At 47.9% G+C, this 27,481-nt stretch overlaps 1 protein-coding gene across 12 annotated transcripts in view; it reads left to right on the top strand.

The window, feature by feature from the left end:
- Nucleotides 1-27,481, top strand: part of TOM1L2 (target of myb1 like 2 membrane trafficking protein) — a 115,943-nt gene that overhangs the window by 73,117 nt on the left and 15,345 nt on the right. For all 12 annotated transcript variants that reach the window (XR_013762836.1, XM_079133798.1, XM_079133796.1 and 9 more), the window contains exons 5-12: nucleotides 7,625-7,759; nucleotides 9,515-9,673; nucleotides 12,374-12,490; nucleotides 21,486-21,619; nucleotides 23,961-24,009; nucleotides 24,666-24,789; nucleotides 26,216-26,333; nucleotides 27,194-27,269. Coding sequence is in view for 11 of the 12 variants with exons in the window: in XM_079133798.1 (XP_078989924.1) it covers nucleotides 7,625-7,759; nucleotides 9,515-9,673; nucleotides 12,374-12,490; nucleotides 21,486-21,619; nucleotides 23,961-24,009; nucleotides 24,666-24,789; nucleotides 26,216-26,333; nucleotides 27,194-27,269 (912 nt within the window). In the remaining variant the exon portion in view is untranslated. The remainder of the gene's footprint in view (nucleotides 1-7,624; nucleotides 7,760-9,514; nucleotides 9,674-12,373; nucleotides 12,491-21,485; nucleotides 21,620-23,960; nucleotides 24,010-24,665; nucleotides 24,790-26,215; nucleotides 26,334-27,193; nucleotides 27,270-27,481) is intronic.

Raw genomic sequence — 27,481 nt, 5'->3', positions numbered from 1 at the left:
CCCCAAATCTAGCAGCTAAAAAACAAAAAACAAACAAACAAACAAAAGTTCATTACTGCATGGTTTCTGTGGGCCAAGCACTCTGGATCAGCTTGTTGGGCGAGTCTGGCTTGGGGTCTCCTGCAGTCATCTGAAAGCTGGACTTGGGCTAGAGGCTGCACTCCCAAGAGGTCACCCCCACATGACTATTGGTGGGAAGCCTCTGTTCCTTGCTGATTATTGGCAGGAAATATGAGTTTAGGTCTTAATGATCCAGTCTCTGAAGTCACAAACCGTCTTTCCCATCTTATTCTATTAGAAGATAATGACCAGGTCCAGTCTTAAGAGCAGGGAAACGAGAGCTGGGGAGATAGCTCAGCTGGTAGAGTGCTTGCCTCGCAAGCACAAGGCCCTGAGTTCGATCCGAAGCACCACAAAAAAAAAAAAAAAAAAAATAGGGAAACTAGGGGCTGGGGTTGTGGCTCAGTGGTACAGTGTTTGCCTGGCATGTGTGAGGCACCGGGTTCAATTCTCAGCACCATATATAAATATATGAATAAAATAAAGGTCTACCAACATCTAAAAAAAAAAAAAAAAAAGAGTAGGGGAATTGAATTCCATCTCTTGAAGACAGTGTTAAAGAATTTGTGGACATGTTTGAGAAACCATCTCATGGAGAACACGGTGTAATGAAGAATGTCTGGGGCCAGGCTTGTGGTGGGCAGGGCAGGAAGGAGATGAGGCCAGAGGATTTGCAGGACTTGTGGACTGTGAATGCTGAGGGCCTTAAGCTTGGTCCTGTAGGTAGTGGGGAGCCATTGAAGGTTTCCCAGCTTGTCTGCACACAGACCTGATTTTAGAGCACCCCAGTGACAAGACACAAAAGTTCACAAGGAAGATCCACAGTGGTACATGCCTATAATCCCAGCTGCTTAGGAGGCTGAGGCAAGAGGATCACACATTCAAATCCAGCCTCAGCAACTTAGCAAGGCCCTAAGCAACTCAGTGAGACCCTCTCTAATAAAATATTTAAAAGGGCTGGAGCTGTGGCTTAGTGGTTAAGCCACCAGTTTTGACACCTGGGTTCAAACCCTAGGACCAAGTAGGGGTGGGGCACAGAATCCACAAGGACATTTTTCCTTTTTTTTTCCTTTTTTTTTTTTTAACTTTTATTTACTTACTTATTTTCATTAATTTCTTCGACAGTGATAAATATCTTTTAAAAAATTCTTTTCATACATATATATAGGGTAATAATGTCTGTCTCACGATCTACTGTCCTTCCCTCCGTGCCCCACTGCTCCCCTCACTCTCCTCCATACAATCCAAAGTTCCTTCATTCTTCTCTACCCACCCCCCAGTATGGATCAGCATCTGCTTATCAGAGAAAACATTCGGCCTTTGGTTTTTTGGGATTGTCTTATTTTACATAGCATGGTACTCTCCAGTTCCATCTATTTACTTGCAAATACCATAATTTCATTCTTATTTAAGGCTGAGTAATATTCCATTATGTATAGGTACCAAATTTTCTTTATCACAAGGACATTTTTCTTTAAAGTTTTTTGTAGTTTTAGATAAACAGCATGCCTTTATTTTGTTTATTTTTATGTGGTCTAAGGATCGAACCCAGTGCCTTACACATGCTAGGCAAGTGCTCTGCCACTGAACTACAGCCCCAACCCCTCCACAAGGACATTAATGTAGGTTAGTCACCCACATTGGCAGGAGTGAGACAAAGTCTGCAAGTGTCCAAAGGAGATGGGAGACCAAGCCAGGGGAATGTGAGCAGGGTTTCCATAAGGGCAGAAGGAGGCAGTGAGACAGAGGGATCTGGGCAAAGCCATGTGGTCAGGTAGTGGGCACAAGGGCTCTTCAGGGGGGTTGAGCATAAGACTAGAGAGGATCAAGAAGTGCCAACTGAGAAGCTGCGGCCTCTGCCTGCAAAGTCCTGCCCAGGCTCTTGAAGAAGTTGTTTCCTCTTCATCATTAAACACACCACAGAGGCCTTCTGGCTACCTGGTTTAAAGTGCACATACAGATTTTTTCCCTCTCACATCACCCTCCTTTATGGTCTCCAAGTGCAACTTTGCTTATTTTTCTATGATTGCTGTAACTCAGTTCCTTGAGAGTCCGGGGTTAGTTGAATGTAGAGCAGTTGAATATGGAGAGTGGATGGTCAATAAGTATTTTTTAAATGAAGTTCTGAAGGGGGGAGGAGTATGAATGACAGCAGAGTCTCTTCCCATGTTTCCTCTAGGATAACCTCTGGCATGTCATTCTGACATACACACACACACACACACACACACACACACACACACACACACACACATAGGGTTACATTTCACCTTCTCCTACCCTTCCCTCTTCCTCCTCCACCCTGCCACAGCCCCTCCTTCTGGAGCTATACTCCTCTGCACACCCCCAGGAATTGCTGCCAAGAGAATGATTATTGGCATTCTCTTACTAAAGACAGGGTCCCTCAGTCTGAACCCCTTATGTAGGTCTTACAGTAGCTGCAGACTCAGGAGGTGACTTCCTGGGTAAGAAGTTGCTCACCCTGAGACCTGGTAGGGCCCACTGGGGTACAGCTCACCCTCATAGCAAGCACAGCTAAATCAAGGGGCATGATCTCTACAAGAGGCCCACAGAGCCTTCTGCACTGGTTGGGCCCACACTCTGTCTTGTCTCTGTATACCTGGCCCTGATTGTGAAGCTTCCTTGTCTAATCACCACCTGCCTTGCTTCCAGCTTCTGCTGGGTTTTCCCCAGCACTGCTGCTAACCTCAGACAAGTAATGTAATTTCCTGGATATTTGCCTCCTTATCTTAAAAATTGGGGGCTGGCTTCCTGCCTGCCTGTTCTCAGCCCTGAGCCTGTGAGATCAGCCCATGCAGCACAACGGCCCACACCAGTGTCCCCAGACCTCCCCCTACTAGCTTAGCAGCAGCAGCGTGCACTAGCCCATGGTGGCCTGAGCAGAATGAGACCTCAAGGGGTCTTGCAGGCTCCCATGCAGGCTGGATACTCTGGATACAGTTCCCTGATTCAGCTGTGAAAGGCAGGGGCTTGAGATGAAGATCCTTTAGTCGGGGACTGATGGATGACCTTTCTCCCCAGGCTTTGCAGTGTTTCTCAGGAACCTTCACCTTTGTCTTGGCCACCCAACACAGACAAGAGCCACACTCAGAGCTACAGGACAGTGTGGCTTCTGTAACAGGTGAAATAATGAATAAACTTAGGGTCCTTAGACTTTGTTTTTCTTTGTGGTGCCGAGGATTGAGTTTATGGCCTCACACATTATAGGCAAGTGCTCCATCACTGAGCCACATACCCAGCCTCAAAGCAGCTTTTCTAGTCTCCTGTGCCCTTAGGGAAAATGGGTAATGGAGCTTGTTCTGTCATGTCACCTGTCCCTAGCCCACTGTCCCCCAATTCCCTTCCTTGAGTGCTGGTCACAAGTTCATTTGGTCAGCCTATGCTTGGCCACAGAAGTAGCATTTCCAGTGGTATATGTTTGCTATCTGCAGCTCCAATGGGCAACTGTGAAGAGAATCCACTGATACCCCACCCTACACTCCATCCTGTCCCTCATCAAGGTTTTATGTGTCTTTTGGCTGCCCTCTAGACATCCATAGGCACCCCATCTCTCCCCAAAAAAACAACCCTCAGGCTCATGTATTCCAGAGGGTCCTGACACTCAGAAAGGTGGAAGAAGAATGTCCTCTCTTTTCCCAGAGACCAAGCCTAGTGTGTGAATCGTGCATGCACAGCATGCAAGGGCTCAGTGAGTCACTCCCCTGCCAATGGTGTCTACCCTTCTGGGTGGGGCTGCTCTCCCTGGTGGGCCAAGTGGGAAGGACACACAAAGAGCAGAAAACCCTGGTTAGCAACACCCCAATCCTCACCCCCGCTTGATTACTATAGGCTTCTCTATTCACTTTCACCCTTAAGTTTTCCTTGGCTGGTCTTACTGCCCATGTTCCTTTGTCTTTCCTCACGCGAAGTCCCATTCATTGAGAAGACAAGAAGGCTGCTCCCCCTCTATGCCGTCCCTCAGGCTTTCCCTAAAATTGTTTTGGGGAACAGGAATGGAATCACCGTGGTAGAACAGCTTCAGCCTGGCCATGCCTCCCCGCCCCACTATCTGTACCCCAGCAATAGAGTCTAAAAATACTCTCCACTGAAGTTTCTTTCCACTGAAGAAAGTGAGCCCATCAGGGTAGAGATGGAAGTGGGGGCAGAAGGACTGGAAGGGGCTAGAGGTGTTGTGTTCTTTGAAGGTGTCAGAGACCTGGTGGCTGCCTCAAAAAATCCAATGAAAAACACAACCACTAGATTCCCTTAAGTGAAGGCCTCTGACCACATTCTGTGTGGACAGGCAGCTCCCAAGAGACCCCGTCACCAGGATCAGGAAATCTGAGCTGGGGACATAAGCAGGAGAAAACAGAGTCTCCTTTTGTCCACAGTCATCTCAGAACCCAGAGTTTAAATCAGCAATTATCTATCAATCTGAAAGTTGATGCCTGAAGAGTTTGTTAAAACCTTGAGGGACACAGCAGTGAATAGGAGGGGTTCGCATTTGTGTCTGCAGTTTGCTGTATAGTTCAGAGAGATGAAAGAAATAAAAACACGAACAGATCTCTTTCCTTTTTTCTCCTCATTAGACCTGCCTCTGGGTCCTTCAGCCTCCCAATACTGTAGCCACAGGCTACAGGAAAAGAGGGAATTATACAAAGAGTATGACTTCCCATCAGGTGACCACTTGGTTGTTAACAGGCCAGTTCCTGGGATGGGGACCCTGAGAGAATGCTAGCACTGCTGCCACCATGATACTTGGCTTTTGGATAAGGCAGCCATCAGGGAGGCAGCTCCCGTCACCCTCCCCAACCTACTGCTCCTGGGCTTCAGACAGGGTTCGTAGGGAAGACCAGATCTTTCCAGGTTTGCTTCCACTCCCCTAGGGAGGATTCTCTGCTGGCTCAGGCCTCCAGCGGGGGCCCAGCTTTATCACTATCATTTCAGTCTGTTGACAGCCTAAGTGACCATCTTTCCTCTGTTCTCTGAAGTAGGAAAATAAGGATGTTTAGTAACTGTGAGAACAGAATTCAGTTTAACATAACAAATGTCAGTTGGCTGCCTTCTCTGCGCTAGGGCAAGAGACTTCATGTGCACCTTCTAAAGGTGGTTGACCTGGTTGAGGGCGACAGGAACACAGTTACTTAGGCATGTTCTAAGAAAATGCTGGAGACACATAGCATCTCTGGATTTCTCCCATCTCTGCATTTTCACATATGATTTTTCCTTTAACAATCTTCTCCACCCCCATTTGTTCCTCTGTTGGCATCAGAATCTTGTTCAGTAGAGATTGCTGTCATGAACATAGGCTCTGTTAGCAGCCATCTCACTCAGACTGCACAGGGGTCCCGGACAGGAGTTGGAATTGTAGCAGGTGGGGACAGGGCACATTAGCCAGGACTGTTTGGCTGCAAACAATAGATGCCAACTCTGCTTGCCTCAGCAAAGAGAAGTTTGTCCTGACAAGGCAGGGCCTCCCAGAAGCCCAGGTTACTGAGGCCAGGGGTGTGTCTGGGCCTGGGAAAGGACAAGAGGGATCTGGCAGGCTCTCCAAATTCTTTCCAGCACGCCCAGTGGCTCCTTTTCCAGAACACAGACTCTCTCTGTCCCCTGGTCCAAGTCAAGCATGTGACTACCTCCCACATTTTCAGAGGACAGTTTTCTTACCCTGAGCCTAGGGAAGACCTCCTGGCAGGAGAATCTGACTGACCCATCCTATGATATGCATTTCCCCTCCAGACCTCTGATGCAGTCACAGTGAATATGGGGGAAGAGAGTGCCATGGAAGAGAGCACCCCAGGAGATATCCATTGACCAGAGAGAATGGCATGGCATGGTTCTTTAGTCTTTCATCTTGCCATCTCAAATTCACCTTGGGTATGGAGCCAGGGAAATTGAAAGGGGTCCCTGGACCTGTTTGTACCTCCATAGAAGTAGGCCTGAGGTAGCACCAGGAAACACCACCAAGCTTTTCCTGTGAATAAGGGACTGTAAATGTGGTCTTTAGACTCCTGAATATTTTGGTTTTTTGGCTGTTTTATTTTTAACTAATTTGTGCATGTGTGGTGCTGGGCATGGAACCCAAGGCCTCCTGCACTCCCAGGGCAAGTGCTCTACCACTGAACTATACCCCAGCCCCTTGTCTCTTAAGTTTAGACCCTAAATGAAAACACCAGAGCATTTTGAGGATAGAGTAACAGAACTCAGCTGGATTTTTAGTGGGGTAGGTGCAATGGAGCAGCTGGCAGGGGCCAGGCTCTGGGACCTGGGGTTGTGGTAGGGCAGGTGGAAGCAGCATGATTCTCCAGCTGGGCCTTTCTGACAGATTCTGTAGGCACTTTCAGCCCCCCTCAGAATCCAGAAGGAAGTGTTGCCCAGGACACCATCTCCTGATGCTGTGATGTTAAATCCCGAGTAGGCAAATTAAGGGCATCAAGGAAACCCAGGCTGACAGTGCCATCTATAGTAAGAGGCACCAGTGGTAATTAAGGCGGCTTTTTGGAAGCTGACCTTTTAACTTTGAGTGGATCTGTTGGTTAGAGAGAGAGTTTCTGTGGCTACCTCTGGATTAATTGGAATGCATTGCTGGAGGAAGGAGACAGTTAAATGTTGTGATGGTGACAGACTGGGCAATGGCATCATGGGCACAGGAGGTGCTGCCCCCTCTGAGTTCATACAAGTGGTGAAGGGACGCACTGGAGGTGACTCTTATACTCCAGTTTTTTAATGCATTCTGTAACTTCCAAAGAAGAAGGATATGTGGGTTGTTGTTTTTTTTTTTTTAATTATTAAGAGTTTCACAAGTCAACAGTAGTTGTACTCTATTCAAATTTCTGTTCTTTCCTATGTTGTGTGTAGTGGTCATGCTTTCCATTAGGTTTTTCTATTTGGGCAGGTGTATGTGGAGATCATCAGCAGTGTAACATCAAGAAAGAAACATGGGGCTGGTAGCAGAATTGCTGGGGGCGAGCTGTGGCTACTGGCCCACAGTCTGGCTCCCAATAGGCTTTTGTACCCTTGGGTTAAAGTTATCTCACCTGCCAACAGCAGGTCTGGGTTTGGCGAGCTCAGTGTTAGTGGTCACTGATTTACTAAAGAAACCCAGAGTGACCCTGTATTTCCCATCACACATTAATTTATCCTTTCTTTTCTGCTCAATTTGCTTATGGTTCCTGCTTCCACCAGTGAGGTGGGTGTCCCATCGGGAGACATCAAGGCAAGCCTTCTACTCCCTTTAGCTAAACAGCTCCAGCAATTGATTTCCTTACCATTAGGAAAATGCCTGCATTTTAGGATGCACCACAGTGCGTGGGTGTTATTTCTCTGCCTTTTCTCAAAGGAAATATGTGCTGAAGTAAGTTTTGTGTTTTTGTTCACACTCAGTAGCACCACTGAAAGCCAGGATCTCGCCACTACCATGTTGTGGCAGTGATTGCAGGAAGAGAGGCACAGAGTAGGTTTTGCCAGTGCACTTAGCATTGCAGAGGGCCCAGGCTGACTTTCCAGCACTGTGACAGGCCTGGCTAAGAACCACTTCCTAATGGGCCTTGCTCTCTCCTCTCAGGCGTGGGCCGATGCCTTTCGGAGCAGTCCTGACCTCACCGGTGTTGTGCACATCTACGAGGAGCTGAAGAGGAAAGGGGTTGAATTTCCCATGTCAGACTTGGATGCTCTGTCTCCCATCCATACACCCCAGCGGGTAAGCTTCCAGTTGGCATTTTCTAGAAAGATGGACTGTAGAACAGGGGAGCCAAGCCGCTGCCACCACCCTTCTGCTGCTGCCTTTGAATTATTCAGCTTGTCATCGTGCTTTCTTAAAGCTCCAGGGCATTTCTTTTTAATAACAAGGGGAATGCAGAAGTGAGACAGCTGGTTGACTGGTGATTAAGTGGCAGCAGTGCCCCCCCTCCTGGTTTTCACACTGACTGTGGAGGAATATAATAGAGGGATCAGTTCAGGCGTTTTCATGGAAATGGCTGCTTGGGCGGAGCCATCCTGTGAGGGTCATTAGCACCCACTCTGCCAAGGCCTGTAGAATGTGTTATGGGATTCTGTCCTCTTTCCCTTCAGCACCAGAGCACCTCAGAGCAGTACAGCAGGGTGACATTATTCTTACTCTAGCAAAGAGTAGTGTTTACATTTTTGAACTGTGTAAGTCAAATGGATCTTTTTTTTTTTTTTTAATATGGTGCTAGCAATTGAACCTAGGGCGTCATGCATGCTAAGCATACTCTCTACACTGAGCTACACCCCCAGCCCAGTCAGATGGATCTCAAATGTATTTTGAGCAATGAGCATTCAGCATCAGTCTAGGAATCTTTGAATTCCATTAGCCTTGGGATTCAGAGCCCAGGAAATGTCTGTGTCTGAGCATCCCACTGAAGCTCTTATATGTCAGCATGGATGGGGCAGCTCTGCACTTCAGAATTAAAAGCATACAGATGTACAACTATAATGCACCAATAAAAAAAAAAAAACAGGAAAAAATTATGCAGGTGTTGCCAGTCGTGATTTCATAGGGAATCTGGTCCTGTTATTGATTGGAAACCAGCTCCTGTCTCAGGGAGAGAGCCTGGAATGCTCCAGGGTCAGGAGAGGCACCCACCTCCTTGCTGGCCCCCATCTGCCCGTCTGAAATGAGGGGCCTCAAAGAAGACAATGTGCTGTGTGTGTGTGTGTCTCTTGTGAACACATGCACTAATGTTCCTGAGGTTATCTGAAATGCCCCAGGCCCTGCCTCCATGGGCAGAACAGTCCATCCCCACATGCTTTGAGGGAAGGCACAAGGCATTATACTTCCGAAGCATTGTTCTCATTATGATCCCTCTGAACCACTTTCCCTATGCTTTGTGAAATAAACATAACCTGCTTTATTCTTCAAATAATGCATGGAACAGTGTTGTTCCCATAATTACAAAGAACATTCAGTAAATTGCATAATTGCTATTTATATTAGTCTACTTGAAAAGGCCAAAATGCAATCTTATGGTACCAAATAAAGATTCATGATTAGCAAAACTTAATAACAGCCCTCCCTCCACCTGGATCCCAAGGTGGTCTTAATAATAGAACCATGAAGGGCTGGGACTATAGCTCAGCAGTAGAGCACTTGCCTAGCATGTGCAAGGCACTGGGTTTGATCCTCAGTACCACATAAAAATAAATAAAGAAATTGTGTCCATCTATGACTAAAAAATATTTTTAAAAAAATAGAACCATGACCATAATGCTCATGGTGCAGTCTCTGCAGCCTTTTAGAGTTACATTGGTTGTCTGCCACACCCTCCTTGTGAGACAAGTGGAAGGAGGAACCACTGGTGGCTTCACTGCCCTGATGGTAAAACTGGGTGGGCTCTGTAAAATTTGATGGAAAGCACAGCTCAGGCTGGGGGAGGTGCTGGGTCTGGGCACAGGCAGCCCAAGCAAACTGAGGACTTTGTTGTTGCTATGCCAGAGTGTCCCAGAAGTAGATCCAGCCTCCACCATACCCAGGTCTCAGTCGCAGCAGAGGACCAGTGCCAGCTCCTATTCCTCGCCTCCTCCTGCTTCCTACTCCGCTCCCCAGGCCCCGGCTCTGAGTGTGACTGGTCCCATCACGGCCAATTCAGAACAGGTACTGGTGTGCTTCTAGGCCATAAACAAGCCAGCTGATGACCCTCCTTCACTTCCCAGCATACAGAAGCCTCCCCAGACCAGGGAGTGTCCTGAGTGTGGGGGATACAAAGATGGAAGGACCCAGGCCCTGGGGAGATAACTGGGAGACAGTCATGATAGAATGTGGTCATACCATGGTGAGGAGCAGAGCCCAGTATTTTCATGTACCAGGGCTGAACAGTGACTGGAAGGCAGCCCATGAGTTGAGGCAATGAAGACCCTGGCACAGGCATGGGGCTTTGTCAAGTGAGGCCCTGCTTAGGCAGGAGGATCAGTGTACGCAGAGCTCAGAGGGGCGGGAATCCTTGGGGAATGGCAGGTGTGGGTGTTGGACCCAGGTACAGTGGAAGAAAGGGAGGCCAAAAGCAGAAAAATAAAGTTGACTTGTGAATGAGTTTGTCTGTCAGAGAGGTATATGTCAGTCCCATAAGAAATGTCAGCCATCAGAGGGCAACAGCCTGATCAGCAAGGCGCCTGGAGGGGGCAGGATCCAAAATCAGGGAGGCCTTCCAGAAGCACTTTGCTTACTTAATCCCAAACACTGCCCCACTTCCCTGGGTTACTTCCTTGATAAGTTGATGCTTATCAGTTTTATCCCAAACTGGTCTTTGGATGAATCTGTACTAGTCTTTAGATGAATCTATAGGAGTTGCATTAAGATTTAAGAATTTGGGGCTGGGGTTGTAGCTCAGTGGTAGAGCGCTCGCCTAGCATGCGTGAGGCCCTGGGTTTGATCCTCAGCACCACATAAAAAAAATAAAATAAAGGTACTATGTCCATCTATGACTTAAAAAAAAAAAAGATTTAAGAATTAAATTAAATTTTAAGAATTTCTCAGGCTTCAAAAAAAATGCTTTCCAATGTTTGTACTTCCAAATCCTTATTTCCTCTTTGTGACATGTCTTTATTATGAAACCTTACTGAAACAAAGGGGTCAGGGAATTGTATGTAGGTGACAACAGTGTTGACATCAGTGGGGGTTGTACTACTTGTGGGCCTGGGTCACTGATACCACTTCTGCTCATTACACACACAACCAAGGCCTTCCCTAAAATGGGAGCCCTGGGGCAGAAGACCTTGGCTCTAGGCACTTCCTCCATGGGCAGAACTGTCGCGGCATGCTTTAAGGGAAGGCAGGATGCGTTTGAAGTTGAACAATCTCTGAGCCCCTTGGCTGACTGACCATCAGTGCAGCAGGTGCTAGGGTTGGGCTTGCCAGTTCCAGAACAGCCAAGTAGAGGGTCTGAAGAGAGAGGGGACATGGGTGGCACAGGAGCATGGCACCAGTTGCCCCCAGGGAGCATGGAAGTTGAGGTGGCAGGTTGGCGCCCAGCCTGACCTAGAGACCCCAAGGCTTCATGCCTGGGCCTCCCTGCCCAGAAACCTCTTCATAGCCAAGGCATTGAAGCCATCCACCAGGCAAGCCATAGGCAACAAGAACCTCTCAGGACCTAGACCATCTCTAGACTGGTTGAGGTCTCCTATCCCTGTCCCTGTGCTAACTCAGCATAGCCCCGAGGAGCTAAGGGTCTACTGAGAGAGCCCACTTGCCCAGGAGAAGCTGAAGGAGGCTGGGAGCGGCTGCTTCCACCTCAGGGAAGGCAGGGGAGATCAGAAAAGGGCTCACTGAGGAGAGGAGGAGTCACTTGATCAGGGTCCCAGTGCAGGAGTGGAGCCCACATGTGGAGCGAAGAGTGCATGTGTGCCAGTTTGCTAGGTGGGCAGCACAGCATCCTATGAGGTCTGGGGTTAGGCCTTTCCCTAGGTGAGGACATGGGGCTCAGAGAGTTGGGTCCATCTCTGGGTGTTGCTGCTGCTATAGATCCCTGAGCTTGTTGAACCTTTCAGGTCTCCTTCCACTGTCCTGACAGTTTGGTCTAGTGTGTATTGGTCCTCCCATCAGCCAATAGGCAGTTCTATGGAAATTCTTCTAGGGTATCTCACTGTGGACAAGGAAGGTCCTTGTGGCCTCCACCAGTGCCTCAGAGGGATTTAGCAAACTCAGGGATGGAGATCCAGAGGAGGTGGTTTATGTGGTTTATTGTGTCGCTGCTGGAGAGCGTCTGGAGCCTCAGCATAGGGAAGTGCTGATGGGTAGATGTCTTGGAGATTTTTCAAGGGTCAGGTTACCAGAAAGGGAGGTGGGTATGGGGGAGTACCCTCCGTGGTTTTCTCTTACTCTCCTTCTTGTTAATGCTACACCAGAAAAGTGTTCTTAGCCCTGGAAGGCCCCCTAGAGGATCATAGCTTTTAGATTATGACACTCAAGAGGCAGAGCCTATAACCATGAGGTTCATTGAGTAGGATCTACCTAGGGTCCCATGTTGAAAGTGTTGAGACAACAAGCTCAGTTCTTTCTGCCCCAGTGCTTGTCACTGCACACTGCTCTTCAGTTGGTGTTATGGGCAGAGAGGCACAAGTGACAGACTGCTGGAACAGCCTTTGCTCCTCCATTCAGTTCTTTCTGAACTGCCTAGCTGCTATCCCCTCACAAGCAGGCCAGAGGGAAACAAGAAGGCAGATCCTATAGCATACACTCAGAATGACATAGGTGTCACGGCAGAAGGGACCATCCCCACCCTGTGGGGCTGGCTAGTTCTGATCTTCCAAGTACAGATAACTGACCTCTCCTTCATGATACCTCCCTGCCGCACCACAGATTGCCAGGCTGCGGAGTGAGCTGGATGTTGTTCGGGGAAACACGAAGGTCATGTCGGAGATGTTAACAGAGATGGTCCCTGGGCAGGAAGATTCATCTGACCTGGAGTTGCTGCAGGTGAGGAGAACCTCATCTTGTGGAAGTGCTGGGCTGAGCACAGAGCCTGTGGGGGCAGCACCATGGCTGCACACTGTGGGACATCGCAGCTGGGAGACTGGACGGTTTAGTAGCACTGTTATCAGGAGGAATTAAGTCCATGTGGCTTATAGCCTCATACTTTCCTGGGGATAGACAGAGACCAGTATCACCCTCTCTCTTTTTTATTTTCCTTAATTACATGTTATCCTGATTAGAAAGTGCCAATTGCAGAGTACATGCCCATCAAAAGAAAAAGCAGGTCAGGAAGAAAATAATTTTCTTTAACCCACACATCCACAATAACCACTATTGACTTTTTGTTATATTTTCTTTCAGGCTGTTTGCTGTGTTTATTTTAAACCTAATTAAGATATGATGCTATGCATACAAGTTTGTATGTGCCTTTGCTGCCTCATTATCAGGTCACTGACATAGTGCAGCAGGGCCTCTTTGGCCCTGACAGCATATAGGGCCCTTCTGCATACCCCTCACCCCTGAATCAGGAATTCCTGAGACTGAGGTGAACTTGAAGCTTCTTTTCTCTTCCCAAATGCTGAGGAGGCCCAAACTGGGCCTCACATCATGGTTCCCAAGGAGCTGCTGTACCTGGCCTCCCAACCTCTGATTACCCTTCAAAATTTTTTTTGTAATGTTGAGGATCAAATGCAGAGCCTCATGCATGCTAAGAAAGTGCTGTGCCACTGAGCCAAACCGCAGCCCACCCTACACATCTCCAACATGGCCTTGAGCAAGCCAGCTTGCAGTCCCCCCTTGGACTAGAGACAGACTTCCCTTTTGGATATATTTCCCAGGCCAACCAGGCCCAGAGGGTGTGACCATACTAGACTCAGATAACTCTGACATTTGTAGAAAATGGCAGTAACACTGCCCTCAGGAGCAATGTCCTTCTAGAGGGGTGAAGAAAGGATGCTGTGAACTACAAATGCCAGATCTTTACAGTAGGAGGCAAGACACATAAGTAGGTAGGTCAGTGGCTCTCGCCACACCTACTGCTGCTGCTATTTCTGACTGGTACTCAACCATCAGTCTTGGCCTCCTGAGTGCCACATCTCCCACTCTGCTGTTGGCACATGCTGTCTTCCAGGGCAGCTTGGCTCTGATGGCCCTACCCTTTGGGACCGCACATGCCTGGTGGCTTAGCCTGGTCCCAAGCTACTTCTTGGAGCGCCCTGTCCCTACTTCAAGACCATCAGCTCTTATGGGGGTAAGGATGGGACAGAACACAGGGCCACAGAGAGGTAGGAGATATAGTCCCTGCTCCAGAAGACTTCACAGACAAAGAGAGCTTCCCATGTAACCTGGATACCAAGCTGCTCTTGAAGCCAAGAAGAGTACCCTTGACCTAGCCCCAGTGAGGACCCTGAGCAGCCCCTAGTTCCCACACCCACTTCTCACACCTAACTTGTTCAGCTCAACCAGATCAATCATCCATGTGCCACACTCCACGGGACTTGCCTCCCTTTAATGCACTGTCATTGGACTCCATCCCTAGCCTGCAGGAAGGCGGCTGCCAGGCATTACCCAGATGCACAGGAATCTGAGGGCCGTTCAGAAACCAAGAGGGCCTCTTGAGGCAGCTTTGTGCTGTGTCAGCGTCGGAATTCCTGCTGACAGGGGGGTTTGCTCTGGACAGAACTGAGCTCCTGGCAGCAGGCGGTGTGTTGAACAAAGCCAAGATGCTTCCAGACAGCCAGAGCAGACCCACACAGCAGGAATACTCTGTGTGTGTGTGTGTGTGTGTGTGTGTGTGTGTGTGTGTGTGTGTATCTGTGTGGTTTTTGTTGTTGTTGTTGTTTTTTAAACAAGCCCTTCAGCCAAGACAAACAGAACCTAATCTCCTGGCATCAGCTCACAGTTTTCAAAAATAGGTTGCTTCCCATGACGTTTTCTTTCCCTCTGTTTTGTTCCAACTCCGAGCCTCCCAGCCCTCACTGTTGTCGTATAAATCAAACAGAAAAAGGCCAATTCTGGGGGCCTGTGGGAGGCTGTCCTTTCAGCATGGGAGATGCGAGTGTGGGCAGCATCATGTGAACAGACTCAGTGTTCCTGGCTGGTGGCCACGTGCCTGATATCCTCCCTCTTCTTCCCTGGCTGTCAGAAGCCAGCAGGCAGGAGCTCCCAAGGGTCAGTGCAGCACAGAACAGTGAGCCTTCCACATGGGAAAATGCCACAGTCTGCTTGGAAAGCCCTGGGATCAGCATCTGTCCCAGACCCCTCAGTCAAGCTGGAGGACAGCCAGAGTGCTCAGGGCAAAAGCAACCAGAACTCATAGTGCTGGCCACGGCTGTGGAAATAAACACATTTGTCACCTACCCAAATCTCCCCACCAACAGAAGCTGCTCCTGATTCAAGTGTAAATTGATGGCTAGAAAATAGAGGGAGTAGAAAGAGAGGTAATTGGGGGAGTGAGCCTTGGGATGCACTGGTGTGCCTGATCATAATTGTGAGCAGGTTATATCCCGATGTTTCCTGTATCCAGAAAAGTTCTCTGAGTATCCTCCCACAGCCCAGCAAGAGCAGCAGGGAAGCTTGTGAGCAATTTGCCTGAGGACTCATGAGCAGGTGGCTGGTATCTAAGGAAAGGCTGAATCCACTCTGGAACCCTGTTCTGTCAGCTTAGCATAAGCCACACAAAAAAGGGAGGCAGGAGCCAGGCGCAGTGGTGCATGCCTATAATCCCAGCAACTCAGGAGGCTGAGGCAGGAGGATCACGAGTTCAAAGCCAGCCTCAGCAAAAGTGAGGTGCTAAGCAACCCAGTGAGACCTTGTCTCTAAAATACAAAAATAGGGCTGGGGATGTGGTTCAGTGATTGAGTGCCCCTGAGTTCAGTCCCCCGTACCCACCCCACCAAAAAAAAAAAAAAAAAAAAATGGGAGGCAGGATGCCTGGAGTTAATGAACACAGTAATGCCTCTCAAGCCAGGTGTTGACCCCACCGCTCCCTGAACTGAGAGAGACCTTCTGGGCTGTTAGTTCAACACCACACCCATGCTCAGATTTCCTCTCAGCATTTTGTCCTAGTGCCCACCTGGGTTTTTTTCACATCCCTAATGACAGACTATTCCCACAGCCCCTGAATGCACTTTATTTTTAGATAGGTGTCTTGTTTAGACTTTGAAAACAGCAAAGGTAGCGAGAACATGATTTACAAATCACTGGGTGCACATTTTCATTCTCCCACTGATGAGCCAAGTCTTGCCAAGCAAATCACTGGCCCTCTCTCAATCTGCTTCTCTCTCAGTGGCCTGAAGTGATTGCTTTTACCCTGAAGGTTCCTGGCACAGGGCTGGGCTCAGGCAAGTCCTCCACAAGTTGTCACTTCTGCAACCATTGCTAGAAAGTTCTTCTGCACCCGAGCTCAAGTCTGTTTCCCTGAGGCTTTGACCCCTGTCTGTCTTAGACAACAGAACAAAATGAATTCCTCTTTCACATGATGGGTCTTAAGTATTATAAGATTGCCATGGACCCTGCCCACTGCCCAGTCTATGCATGGAACAGGTGTGGCTCCTGCAGCTCACGTTGTAGATGAGCAGGCAGCTCTTCAGTGTCACAAGTCAGAAATTGTCAAATGGAGAGCTTCTATCATCTAAAACCCTGCCCATCTCCTTGTGCAGCTGTTGAGCCATAGCCCCTTAATCCTGTGCATGGACGCTTGGCTGTAGGCCCAAAATGTGAAACTGCATCTGTCCCTGCTAAAGCACATGCCCTTATCTGCAGCTGAGTGCCACTTTCTGGGGTCTTGAAAGATTTCGATTCCATCATCTGATGCCCTCTTCCTCTTAATTTAGGCATTTGAGCTTTGCCTTCAATTAATAATAACTTTTAATTAATACAATGGTATAAAAAAATGAACATACTTCAATGGCCATTCATCAGATAACAAAAGAAGCAATCTCCGTATTGTTTCTTCAAATAGCAGATGGTATATCCCTCCTTGCTTCTTGCATCTGATTTCAACAAAGAATGGCCAAAGCCATTTTCTCTAGAGAAATCTAGTTTATTTTACATGTTGCACTTCATTATTTCCCATTTCTTGTCAACAGACATTCTTCTCCCTCCCAACACCTTTGCAGCAACAGAACAGGCTTTTAAGATCTTATTCCATGCTTCTTGAAACTGGAAGAAGGTTCAGGGGAAAACCACAAGGATGATTAAAAGACTTTTGTGGGCTGAGGTTGTGGCTCAGTGGTAGCGCGCTCACCTAGCATGCGTGAGGCACTGAGTTTGATTCTCATGACCACATATAAATAAAATAAAAGTCCATTGACAACTACAAAAATATGAAAAAAAAGACTTTTGTGAGGTGGGGCTGAGACTGTCCCTTGAAGAAAAGATAAAGACCCTGAAATTAATTGGACAGAAAAGAGAGGATATTTAATATGGTAAATAGATTCTGATAGATGGAGGACTTTTGTACAAGTGACCAGCTGTCCTCCCCCTCTGTTGAGAACCAGAAATAGGATGCTAAAGCTGAAATTTTTAGCACTGAAGGAATTCCTGTCCAGCTTTCCAGTTTTGTGGAAAGGGTGACCTGGGCATGCTATGAGCTCTTGGGTACCTTAGACCTACAAGAGAGTTGCTTTGTCTCCTTGAGGTTTAGAGGTGAAGGGAGACTGGGAAGTCTGGAACTGAGTCAGCCATAGGGCTGGCTTAGATGACACTGGGAAGACCATGTGGGTGGCCATCTGGTGTGGTGGTGGCAGAAATCTTTTTTTTTTTTTTTTTTTTTTTTTTCTGTTTTGGTGTTGGGGATTGAACCCAGGGGCACTATACCACTGATCTACACCCCCATACCCCCATACTTTTTCTGTTTTCTATTTTGAATTAAGGTCTTGCTAAATCACCAAGGCTGACCTCAAACTTGCATCTTCCTGCCTCAGCTTCCCTAGTAGCTGAGATTACAGGTGTGCACCACTGTGCCCAGCTTTTCTTACTTTATATATATAAAAGTTATATATAGACACAATGCCTTTATTTTTATGCAGTGCTGAGGATTGAACCCAGTGCCTCACACATGCTAGGCAAGCACTCTACCATTGAGTAGAGGCCCCAGCCCCTTTTTTTCCTTTTTGCAACAGTGACTTAAATGCTTTAGAACCAAGAATAAAAACTTTTCAGAGACCCCGGAGACCCTGTGGGCCTATCTCTGGATGAAATGCTTCAGGATGGAAGCCTGAGAGGCTCTGCCAGTGGGGTGAGGACCAGCTCTGCTACCAACCTGCAGGAAAGCAGTGGGGAGGAGGCAGCAAATGTGAGGCTATAGTGGATGTTTCTGGTGCTTAACATCCATGAAACCTCTATATTCTATACCTTTGGGTCTCATTCTTCCTCCAAGCTGAGGTCATAATGTTAGTGCCTCAGAAATCCTCTAGTACTTTCCAAACAGTATTTGAAAGTAATGGAACCCTTTCTTCCACAAATAAAATTCTACAGAGAATGGCAACATTTAACATAGATAAAAGCAGAGTTGCCCTGGCTACCCTGGGGCACTGCAGTGACACTGTATAGCACTTCCCCCTTGTTATACATGTATCCAGCCCCCTTAGTTTATGCAGGGAGAGTATCAGGGCTGTGGCTTGCTTATCCACTCATGGCCACTTGCTGCATGCTGCTTGGTCTCAGTACCCAGCTGGAGCTTTGAGGGGGGAGAAATAGATGAGCCCTTGCCCTCTCCCTTTCAGTGCTCTTGGTACTTGAGGGTTTGTAGACAGACATGCTTTCAAGACACTCCTTGCAGCCTGCTGAAAAGTCTGGAGCATTTCTCTGAATCCAGGGGGACACCTCAGGCCTGCTCTAGTCCTGAGACTTTCACTAGTTCAGGGTGGTGGTAGGACTGGTCATCACTTAGAGGCTGGAGGCTCTGCCAGAGGAGCTCTGATGTCAGTCTGGCTTGGCAGCTGCGATTGAGGTATGCTTAGAATGCTGTGAGAAAATGATGAAAATCAGTGTCTGGGGCTCCCCAGAAAATATTCTGAGTGGACAGGGAGATAGTAAAGCTGGCCCTGTAGAACACTGATGGTAGACTACAGGTGGTAGTATATTTACTTTGCTATATATGTTTAAATTTTACATGATGAAATACTGGAGTGGGGAAATACCCTATGGTCTTGAAGGAAGAATAGGAATGATGGAAAAGAAAGTAGGAGACATTTCAAGCAACAGACCTGCTTCTCAGCAACCCCTAAGCAGAATGGTGAGTTCCTGAGGCCACCTACTGTCCTAGAAAGTCTCAGGGGTTAGGGGTGTGTTAGGGGTTGGTCTCTGGTACCCCAGCTTCTGGAGGACCTTAGAGCTATTTCCCATGACGTGTCCCCTAACACTTCTTGACTTGTGGGTCTTATGTCTTGTAGTGACAAGTGACTGACTTTCTTCCTTGCCCTGCCCCAACCAAGTGTAGCCAGGACTTGCTGCTATACCACAAGCACCAGACAGGGGCCATGTTTGCCTGCCCTGGGCTTCTGTGATGGGGTCTGCCTTCATTGGAAGACTCCTAGGAATGATCACCTAGGGCAGGAGTCTTGGAAAAGCCAACACTGGAGTCTATTTAGAGAAAAATCTGAAAAGGTCCAGATACTAGCTTTCCTTCCCCAGTGACCAAGAGAGTCTGACAGCACCATTCTGACTGAGGGCAGAACCAAGACAAATGGCAGCATTGTCATGGCCAGAAAGTCAGGGCCCAGCAAGATGACCAGGCCCAGGGTCAAGGAGTCTCCAAAGAAGCTTTCTGTCATTGTGAAACCAAATTCATGAGCACCTAGCTGCACAAATCCAGGTTCTTTCTGCCTTAAAAAATGCGATTGTCAGGTCTCCTTCCCCAGCTATTCCCATTTTTAGAAAAGGAGCCCTGGGACTGAGCATCAGGAGGAGAGGGAGCCAGAGCAACCCATTGAGATCCCCCCTGTTCCTATCTGAAGGATCAGGCCCAGAACACACAAGCCTCGTAGCAGTGAAGTTAGAAATGCTGTCTGATACCTAGGACTGAATGTGGGCTGAGGAAATGCTGCCTGTCTTCCTCCCTCCCTCCTTCCATTCCCTTCCCTTCCCTTCCTTTCCCTCCCTCATTCCTACTCTCCCTCCTTTCCTTCCTTCCTTCCTTCCTTCCTTCCTTCCTTCCTTCCTTCCTTCCTTCCTTCCTTTTTTCCTTCCTTCCTTCCATAGCATTTGAAAAGTGCTCTCTTTGTGTCTGTCACAGTGCTGGGGAAATAGGAAGAGCCACATGGAGCCTTGGTCTAGAGTGGGAGGCTGATTTGGGACCCAGCAGTGGTAATCCTGAAGCAGCCTCTGAGTTGCCAGGTACTGGGGAGCCTGTGGAAGGGTTGCCTTGGATTCCCTACTTTGTTAGTTTGACCACCTTGGTGATCCAATTCAGCAGATGCCCTTTGAACTTCTTCACTGTGTGCAGCTCAGTGCCCAGCTTAAGGACATCCATGGGTGGATAAATGACAGCATCCCCTTCAAGAAGGTTATGATCTGGTAGGAGAGAAGACCTAGCCAAGGCAGCCAGAGAATGCAGTGAAAGCAAGAGCTAAGTGTAGATCACTTTTGTCTGCTGTGAGTGGATCAGTTACTTCTGCCAGACATGTTTTCAAACTGAGGTAGTTCTGAAACCAAGCTGCAGGAAGAGACATTTCATTCCTTAACTCACTGACTCATCAGCTCCCTCCAGTGTCTGGGTAGGTGGGGACAGCATCTTGGCTCTACATTCGCCCTGGTAGCCTGTTGAGACTTGGAGCTTTGTCCACAGGCAGCTTATGTGGTCAGGGAGGTTGAGGGGCCAACCTGACAGACCTGCCACTGATCTCCTTCACAGCATCCTCAGGCTGGCATATAAGAGGGCAAGGGGCCCTGGAAGGTATTTGAGGATGCTCTATAAGCAAGTTTAAATGAGAGTGACTGTTCTGAGGCAGGGGAGGCTTATGGAAGCCAGGCCATAAAGTTTAAGGCTCTGTCCTCAGGGGACATTGCTTCCAAGGGTTGAGAGGCTCCTGTGGTGACTGGGGGCATATGAATGTCATCTTTGGCCAGTGGAAGTTCTGTGGGAGCTGGTGGAGCTTCCAAGACCTCTACAAGGTGACACTTGTGCCACCACAAGGTACCTAATACAGTCATAAAATACATTTATGCTGTTGCTGGCAGTACAAGTAAACTGATGTCATCTTTTTTGGAGAGCCTTTGACTATTACCAGTCAATATTCTAAAAGACCATACATACTATTTCACTCAAAAATTCCCTTCCACAGGAACTCAGCCTGTGGAAGAGCTTGCCCAAGTGTGTAAGCATGTATGTGTGCAAGTATTCATTGCTACATTATTTGGGTTGGCCAAACAAAGAGAGACCACACATGAGTCACATGCCCAACATGGCAGAATGGTGAGCTACATTACAGTGCACATACAAAAGGAATAAGTCATTGTGTTCCCAGGGATGGGGAAGGGTCTGAAATATTTTGTTGAAGGGAAAAAGCAAGCCAGAAAGAATCACATTTTTGCAAGCACATATGATTGTGTGTGTGTGTGTGTGTGTGTGTGTGTGTGTGTGTGTGTGTGTGCACGCGCGCTTGGGTATTTTTTTTCCTTTAGTGCTGGGGATGGAATCCAGGGCCTTGCTCATGTTACGCAAGTGCTCTACCACTGAGCTACAACCTCAGCCCCTAAGAATTGCATTTTTATATTTTAAAAATTACTTGTACAAACACATGCTCATATTCACACAACAACAGTCTGTACATGTGGACACTTATCCATCTACTAAAAAAATACCCGTTTCCTGGGGTGGGAGGGGCAGACAGTGAAGAGGGAGCTTTTTCCTCTGCATTCCGCACACGTCTGGTTTTATGAACAAGCATATACTCCTTCTGTGACTTTTAAGAATCAGTACAAATCTTTTCAAAGGCAATAGAACGTGACAAAAAGCGTTCCCAGCAGGCTCTGCAGAGGTGCCTGTGTTCCCTAGGAGCTGAACAGGACCTGCCGGGCCATGCAGCACCGCATCGTGGAGCTCATCTCCCGCGTGTCCAACGAGGAAGTCACCGAGGAATTGCTGCATGTCAATGATGACCTCAACAATGTCTTCCTCCGCTATGAGAGGTGGGAGCCAGAGTCCTTTTTGTTTTTTTCCCTTGAAAAGATTGTTGCCATAACAGAGGGATTTCTTTGATAAACAAAGGGGAGAGAGACACATGCAGACAGACAGAGATTAGAGTTGGAAAATACTCATCAGAGATGCTAATTTGTTCCCCTGGATGACAGAGAAAATGCTTCTTGTTCTCCTGGGAACAAGCAGCAGGAAGTTGACGTGCAGAATTCACTCTGCCCTTTATAAGCCTCAGGCTGCTCTGCTTCCCCCCATGACCTGCCCCAGGGAGAACCAGGACTGGGGAGTCTGGGCCTAGAGCTTCTGCACCTGCTCCTTTGATGATCCTTTGAATTTGAAAAGGATTAAAGGGGAAAAAAAATCACTACTAAGAAAAAGGATTTCCTCTTTCCCATCTTGTAAAAAGAAAAAGAGCTTTCTTTTTGTAAATGTCAGCGTGTCTAGAGTGTTCTGGAGAAGCAGGCAGGGTGTCAGTGCCAGAATGCTGCTGCGGCTGTTTAAGGAAACACACACATTCTTTTCAGTTCTTTCTGCAGCTAAATCACTTTTGGGCTTGAAGTAAAAAACTTGAAAATTCTTTTCCTTTTCCAAAGACTTCTTCAAGACAAGGTCCAAAACATCTTATTTGGACTGGTTTCAAGTAGGAGGTGCAATGTCAAGTGCAGTTCCCATCTCTGCATCACATCATGATGGATGCACTTGGGCTCTCCTGAATGAGCCAATGTCAGGACCAGAAAGACCTCCACCAGGCCAATCTTCTCCCATTAAAGATGAGGCTCAAGAGGGCGGGGGCAGAGCCTAAGTTCCCTAGAGATTTGTTCTGGCCCGTATGTCCACCAGCTGATTATGGTTTACTGTGTGGGTTAGTCAGGAAGACAAGGACCTGGCGTCCATTAGGATCAAGGGGGACGAATATTGCATTTGCATTACCCTTTGAGGTCTCAGAGGATGATGTGGTGGTTGTCACATTCTTGGGTTGCTTCAACTTCTAACCATGGCAGTAAGGATAGATGGTCCTATACCCATTTGACAGATGGAGACACCTCTGCAGTATGAATGTGGGGCCACCCTATGGCCCCCCTGTCTACCAGTGGGGAGCAGATCCATGTCATTCTGATTCCTACCCTGGAGCCCCTTTGTCTTGTCAAGTGGTCTTAGTTTCCCTATGCTAAATGAGCTTGGGTTTTGACCTGTTAGATTAATTTAAGCCTTAGGTAGAATAGAATAATAGGAGCTAATATGGGCCTTGTCATCCACAAGCCCACAAGTCCCAGTGTTGCAGAGAACTCAGAGGTACTACGGGACCAGCGGCCCTGAGGTGCCATCCTGTTGGTCCCTTGAAGAGAGTGTGAGAGAGATAATACCCCAGGATGGAGAGTTTTTCAGACATATTAACATCTCTGTTCTCTTTATAGAATGCTGTTGAAAAAAAAAAAAAAACACAAAAAAACACAAGTTTTTCTTAAAACTGTGGTGGATGCACACTGCCCAGCCAGATCATTCCTCTTGGGAATTGCTTGTCACCAAGTACTGACCTAGAAAGTTAGCAGCAAACGTGGAACAGTGCACTTCCCTAAAGCCCAGTTTCTCAGGTTCTATCTGAAGAAAGTCTCTGAGCTACCTCTTTGCCCACAGTGTTAGGAGCTTTTAAATATGGTGCCAGACAGGAGCTATTGTCCCCCACACACATATACACATCCCAACTGCTCTTGCATTCCCACCTGGTATGAGGATGACTTGAGTGTGGCAGAAGGGACACTTTCTGCAGTTGCCCACAGGCAAGTCTCATCTGCAGCCATCTGCTGACAGTGCAGAAGAGATTGGCCCTGGAAAGGCCAGCCCACCCTGCCCTCCTAGCAGCCTCTGGGTGGTTGGTCTAAACCTCCCCACAGCGCTGGCAAGCCTTTTCACGAGGCCTTGGCTATGGCCCTGTGCCCATGCCTTCCTACCTCCTTTCATCCAGAGACGAAGGTGGGGTAAACTTAGCCACAGGAGCAGAAGTAGAGAGGGGTCTGCAGTTAGTGCCTGACTTTGTAGATGGGTATGCAGCATGATGCCTCTAGGGAAAGTGGTGTTGACCCCACCTCCCCTCTAGGGGCCAGCCTCAGGGTACCTGTGGGAGAGGCAGAGAAGTTCATCCTCCTGTGGGTGGGAGCCCCATGCAAAGCAAGGTATATGTGGAGTCCACTCCCTTGCTCCTCAACTGGGAATGGCTGGTCCCCTCTCTGGAGCCTCATCCTCTGCTGGGTACCTAGAGCTCTTCACAGGACCATGAACATGGTAGGCCACACATGGCCTCCTCATTCCTTACTTCTACTTTCCCTTCCTTGTTAGGTTCCAGCGATACAGGTCGGGTCGATCAGTTCAGAATGCCAGCAATGGAGTAAGTATATCTTTAGAATTCCCTGACTCTTGAGGCTGTCCCGTCACACAGACCTTCCCCAGTTTGGGCTTCCCTTCTAGTTTTTCTAACTGGGGCTAAAATGTCTAGTTGATGGCAGATGGAGAAAAGCTAGAGGGCACCCTGGATGAGAGGGTGGCAAAGAAACCCAAGTCTAGAGCTCCCAGGACAGTCACCATTCTGGTGACTCAGTGCTGCCATCTTTTAATTGGGTAGCAGGGGGAGGCCAGTGGTGGGGCTCACTGACAGTCTGGGCCCACCATGATCCTGAAAGTGGGTGAGGGGAACCACCTTGCTCCTACCTATGTAAAAGCATGGGTCCTGGCCTTTTTTTTTTTTTTTTTTTTTTTTTTTTTTTTTTTTTTGGTACTAGGGATTGAGCATTTTACCACTAAGCTCCATCCTCAGTATTTTTAAATTATTTTTACTTTTTAAAATTTTGAGACAGGGTCTCACTGAGTTGCTTAGGGCCTTGCTAAGTTGCTGAGGCTGGCCTTGAACTTGGAATCCTCCTGCCTCAGCTTCCTGTGCCACTGAGATTACAGGCATGGGCCACAGCACCTGGCTAGGTTCTGGCTTTTACCTTGGAGCACAGCCCAGGGAATGGGGCCTCACTGCCAATCTCAATGTCCCAACAGGTGCTGAATGAAGTGACTGAGGATAACTTAATAGACCTGGGCCCTGGCTCTCCTGCTGTGGTGAGCCCAATGGTGGGGAGTACGGCACCCCCATCTTCCCTCTCCTCTCAGCTCGCAGGCTTGGGTGAGTGTTGCACAGCTCTGTAAAGAGGCTGCCTATGGCTATTGAGCATCCCTTACAGGCTATGTCTTTCTCTGTTGGAAGGCCAGAAGAAAACCATTTGAGTAATCCATAAAGATGTATTTCTGAGTTCTAGCCAAGTGTTCATTTTTAACTCGTAACTTCTTTTCCTAATCTTAAGTTTAAACCTCAGATTTAAACCTGTGTTGGCCAACCTAGCATGTTGGTTTCAGTTTATTGACTGTTTGGAACACAGGTTTAATGCTAGATCCACGTCAGGGCCTAAAAGATGAATCTGTGATTGACTGACAATGTCTGCAGTGGGCTGAGAAATAGGTCATGGAGGCACTGACAATATTTGCTCTCCTAAAGTGTTCTGTTTTCCGAAACTTGCTAGAAACTCCCCTTTTTTCCATAGTAAAAGTGTGTATATGACTCTCTAGATTCTTCGTTTATACCAGATGATACCAATTTATAACAAAATTATAATGTTAACATAAGTAGTAAGCATGACCCTCAAAATTATTCTACTTTGCTTTTCTGTTTGCTTTTCTTGGAATACTTCTCTACCTTCAGTTCTTTTCAATTGAATTAAACTTATTTAATAGCCTATCAGTTGCAGCAATTCTCGCACCTCAATATTTCTGTATCTGTGGCCATTTCAATATTTTCTGTGTCTCTCTATTGTAACAGATTTCTCTGCCTTCAGTCCATCCAGCTATGTCCACCAGATTTAATACCTAACATTCAAAATGGATTCTGCTGCCTCCCTTCTTAAAAAATGTCTATCATTTCCTCAGTCACCCTTTACCAGGCATTTGAGGCTCGTTCTGGCTACCTCCCACCTGTCCCCCAGGCTCCTCCTCTACTCCTCTTTCCCACAAGTGCAGACACTTCACAAAGTCTCACCTTCTTCTTCTCCCCCTACTGCAGCCCCACTCATCCTGTAAGGCATCCTTGTGTTGGTTTTGAAGGCCTCTCAATATCTTAAGCCACGTACTTTGTCTGACTGTCCCTTTCCCACCTACTGGGTGAACTTCTTGAGGCCATGGACCAAGTCAGGTCCTACTAGGTCCACTTGAGATCTGGCTCTGAACTTGTGGGGACCTAAAAAGTACCTGCCAAAAGAGTACATAGTCCAGATTCTTAGATATTATGATTGAGTAAATAAGGAGCACCCTGAGAAGGGCACTAGCGGGGTCTCCACTGTCCTGCCACCAGCAGTCTCCCTAGCATTCATGATACCTCTTTCCCTTCCTTGAGCAGCCCAGGGTTAGAGCAGCCTCAGTTCCTCCTGCGCATGACTTAGTGCTGAGAACATCCAATCCCCCCACAAACCCTTCTCCTGCCCCTCTGGCTTTGAGGCCCCCATCAGGTCCACATCCCACATTCTGTTCTCATCTGCCTTTTGTTTGTTTTGTTGTCATAGACTTGGGGACAGAGAGCGTCAGTGGCACCCTCAGTTCACTCCAGCAGTGTAACCCTCGTGACGGCTTTGACATGTTTGCCCAGACTAGAGGGAATTCCTTGGCCGAGCAGCGTAAGACGTATGTGGGGCCCCTTCCTGTGGCTCTCTAAAGATATTAGGGGGTAAGGGGGAGTTGGCCCAGGCCTGATCACAGGCCAACACAAAGAAGCCTTTTGTTTACCAGATCTGAGACTACCAGGAACTTTAAAATATGGCTGTGGGGACTTGGCATTCGCTGCAGATACTGAGTGAATGCCAGTACCCCCACTCTCTCCAGCCCTTGGGGTTGATTGTAGTATCATTTCTCCTGTCAGTCACAGAATTCTACTCTTCTTTCCTGCAGACACCACCTCCCTCAGCTTCAGTCTCTAGAGAAGCTTGGACACAGTGGGGGGACAGCCAAACAGGGACCAAAATGGGTTCTTAGCAGGGAGATTTAACCACCTAAAAAAAGCCATCAGGGCAGAGGCTTCTCTGACAGCAGCTCTGGCAAGGATAAGCCATATGGAATTGGGGGAGTTGGTTCCAAAATAGACAACCCCCTGCATCTCAGGGAGTCAGGGAACATGCTTTGAGCTTTCTTTTCAACCTAAAGGCAGCTTGCTGCTAAATAAGAGTTAATATTACTTTGTCTCTATCTAACCCCTCCTGAGGAGTTCAGAGCACTTCTGACATCCTGCCATTGAGCTACAGAGGGGCCCCATGTTGATATTCAGAAGGATGTTGAAACGCACTGTCTCCAGAAGTCTCCTGGTCCCAGAGGAGTTTAGAGTGAGCTCATGCCAGAGCTAGGCTTCCTCACTCCAGCTGCAGGGAGTTGGCCCAAGGCTTAGGTCACACCTGAGGAAGGTGTGATGAGATGGAAAGTGACTGCAGGTCACTGCCCTGGCCCCACAACTCCTGGGGGAACTCACTCTGCCTGTGCTGCTTCATCCCCAGGGTCACCTATGAGGATCCCCAGGCTGTTGGAGGACTCGCTTCTGCACTAGACATTCGGAAACAGAGCTCAGAAGTGGTAGGTCTTCAACCCTGATTTTCTGCCCAGAGTCTTCTGGAGGGAAAGTTGACATTTTGGTACAGCAGGTGATCAGTTCAACAGAAACCGACTTGTGTAAACAGTAGGGATATGCTGGGAGAGAGACCCAAGGGACCTGTGTGTCACCAGGCAGTGCCTTATTAGACTTTCCTCACCCCGTGAAGTGATGCTCCCATGATACTCATGATACT

This window comes from Sciurus vulgaris (assembly GCF_902686455.1).
Source record: "Sciurus vulgaris genome assembly, chromosome: 3".
In the NCBI taxonomy this organism is placed as follows: Eukaryota; Metazoa; Chordata; class Mammalia; order Rodentia; family Sciuridae; genus Sciurus; species Sciurus vulgaris.
This window is presented reverse-complemented; position numbering and strand designations above follow the sequence as displayed.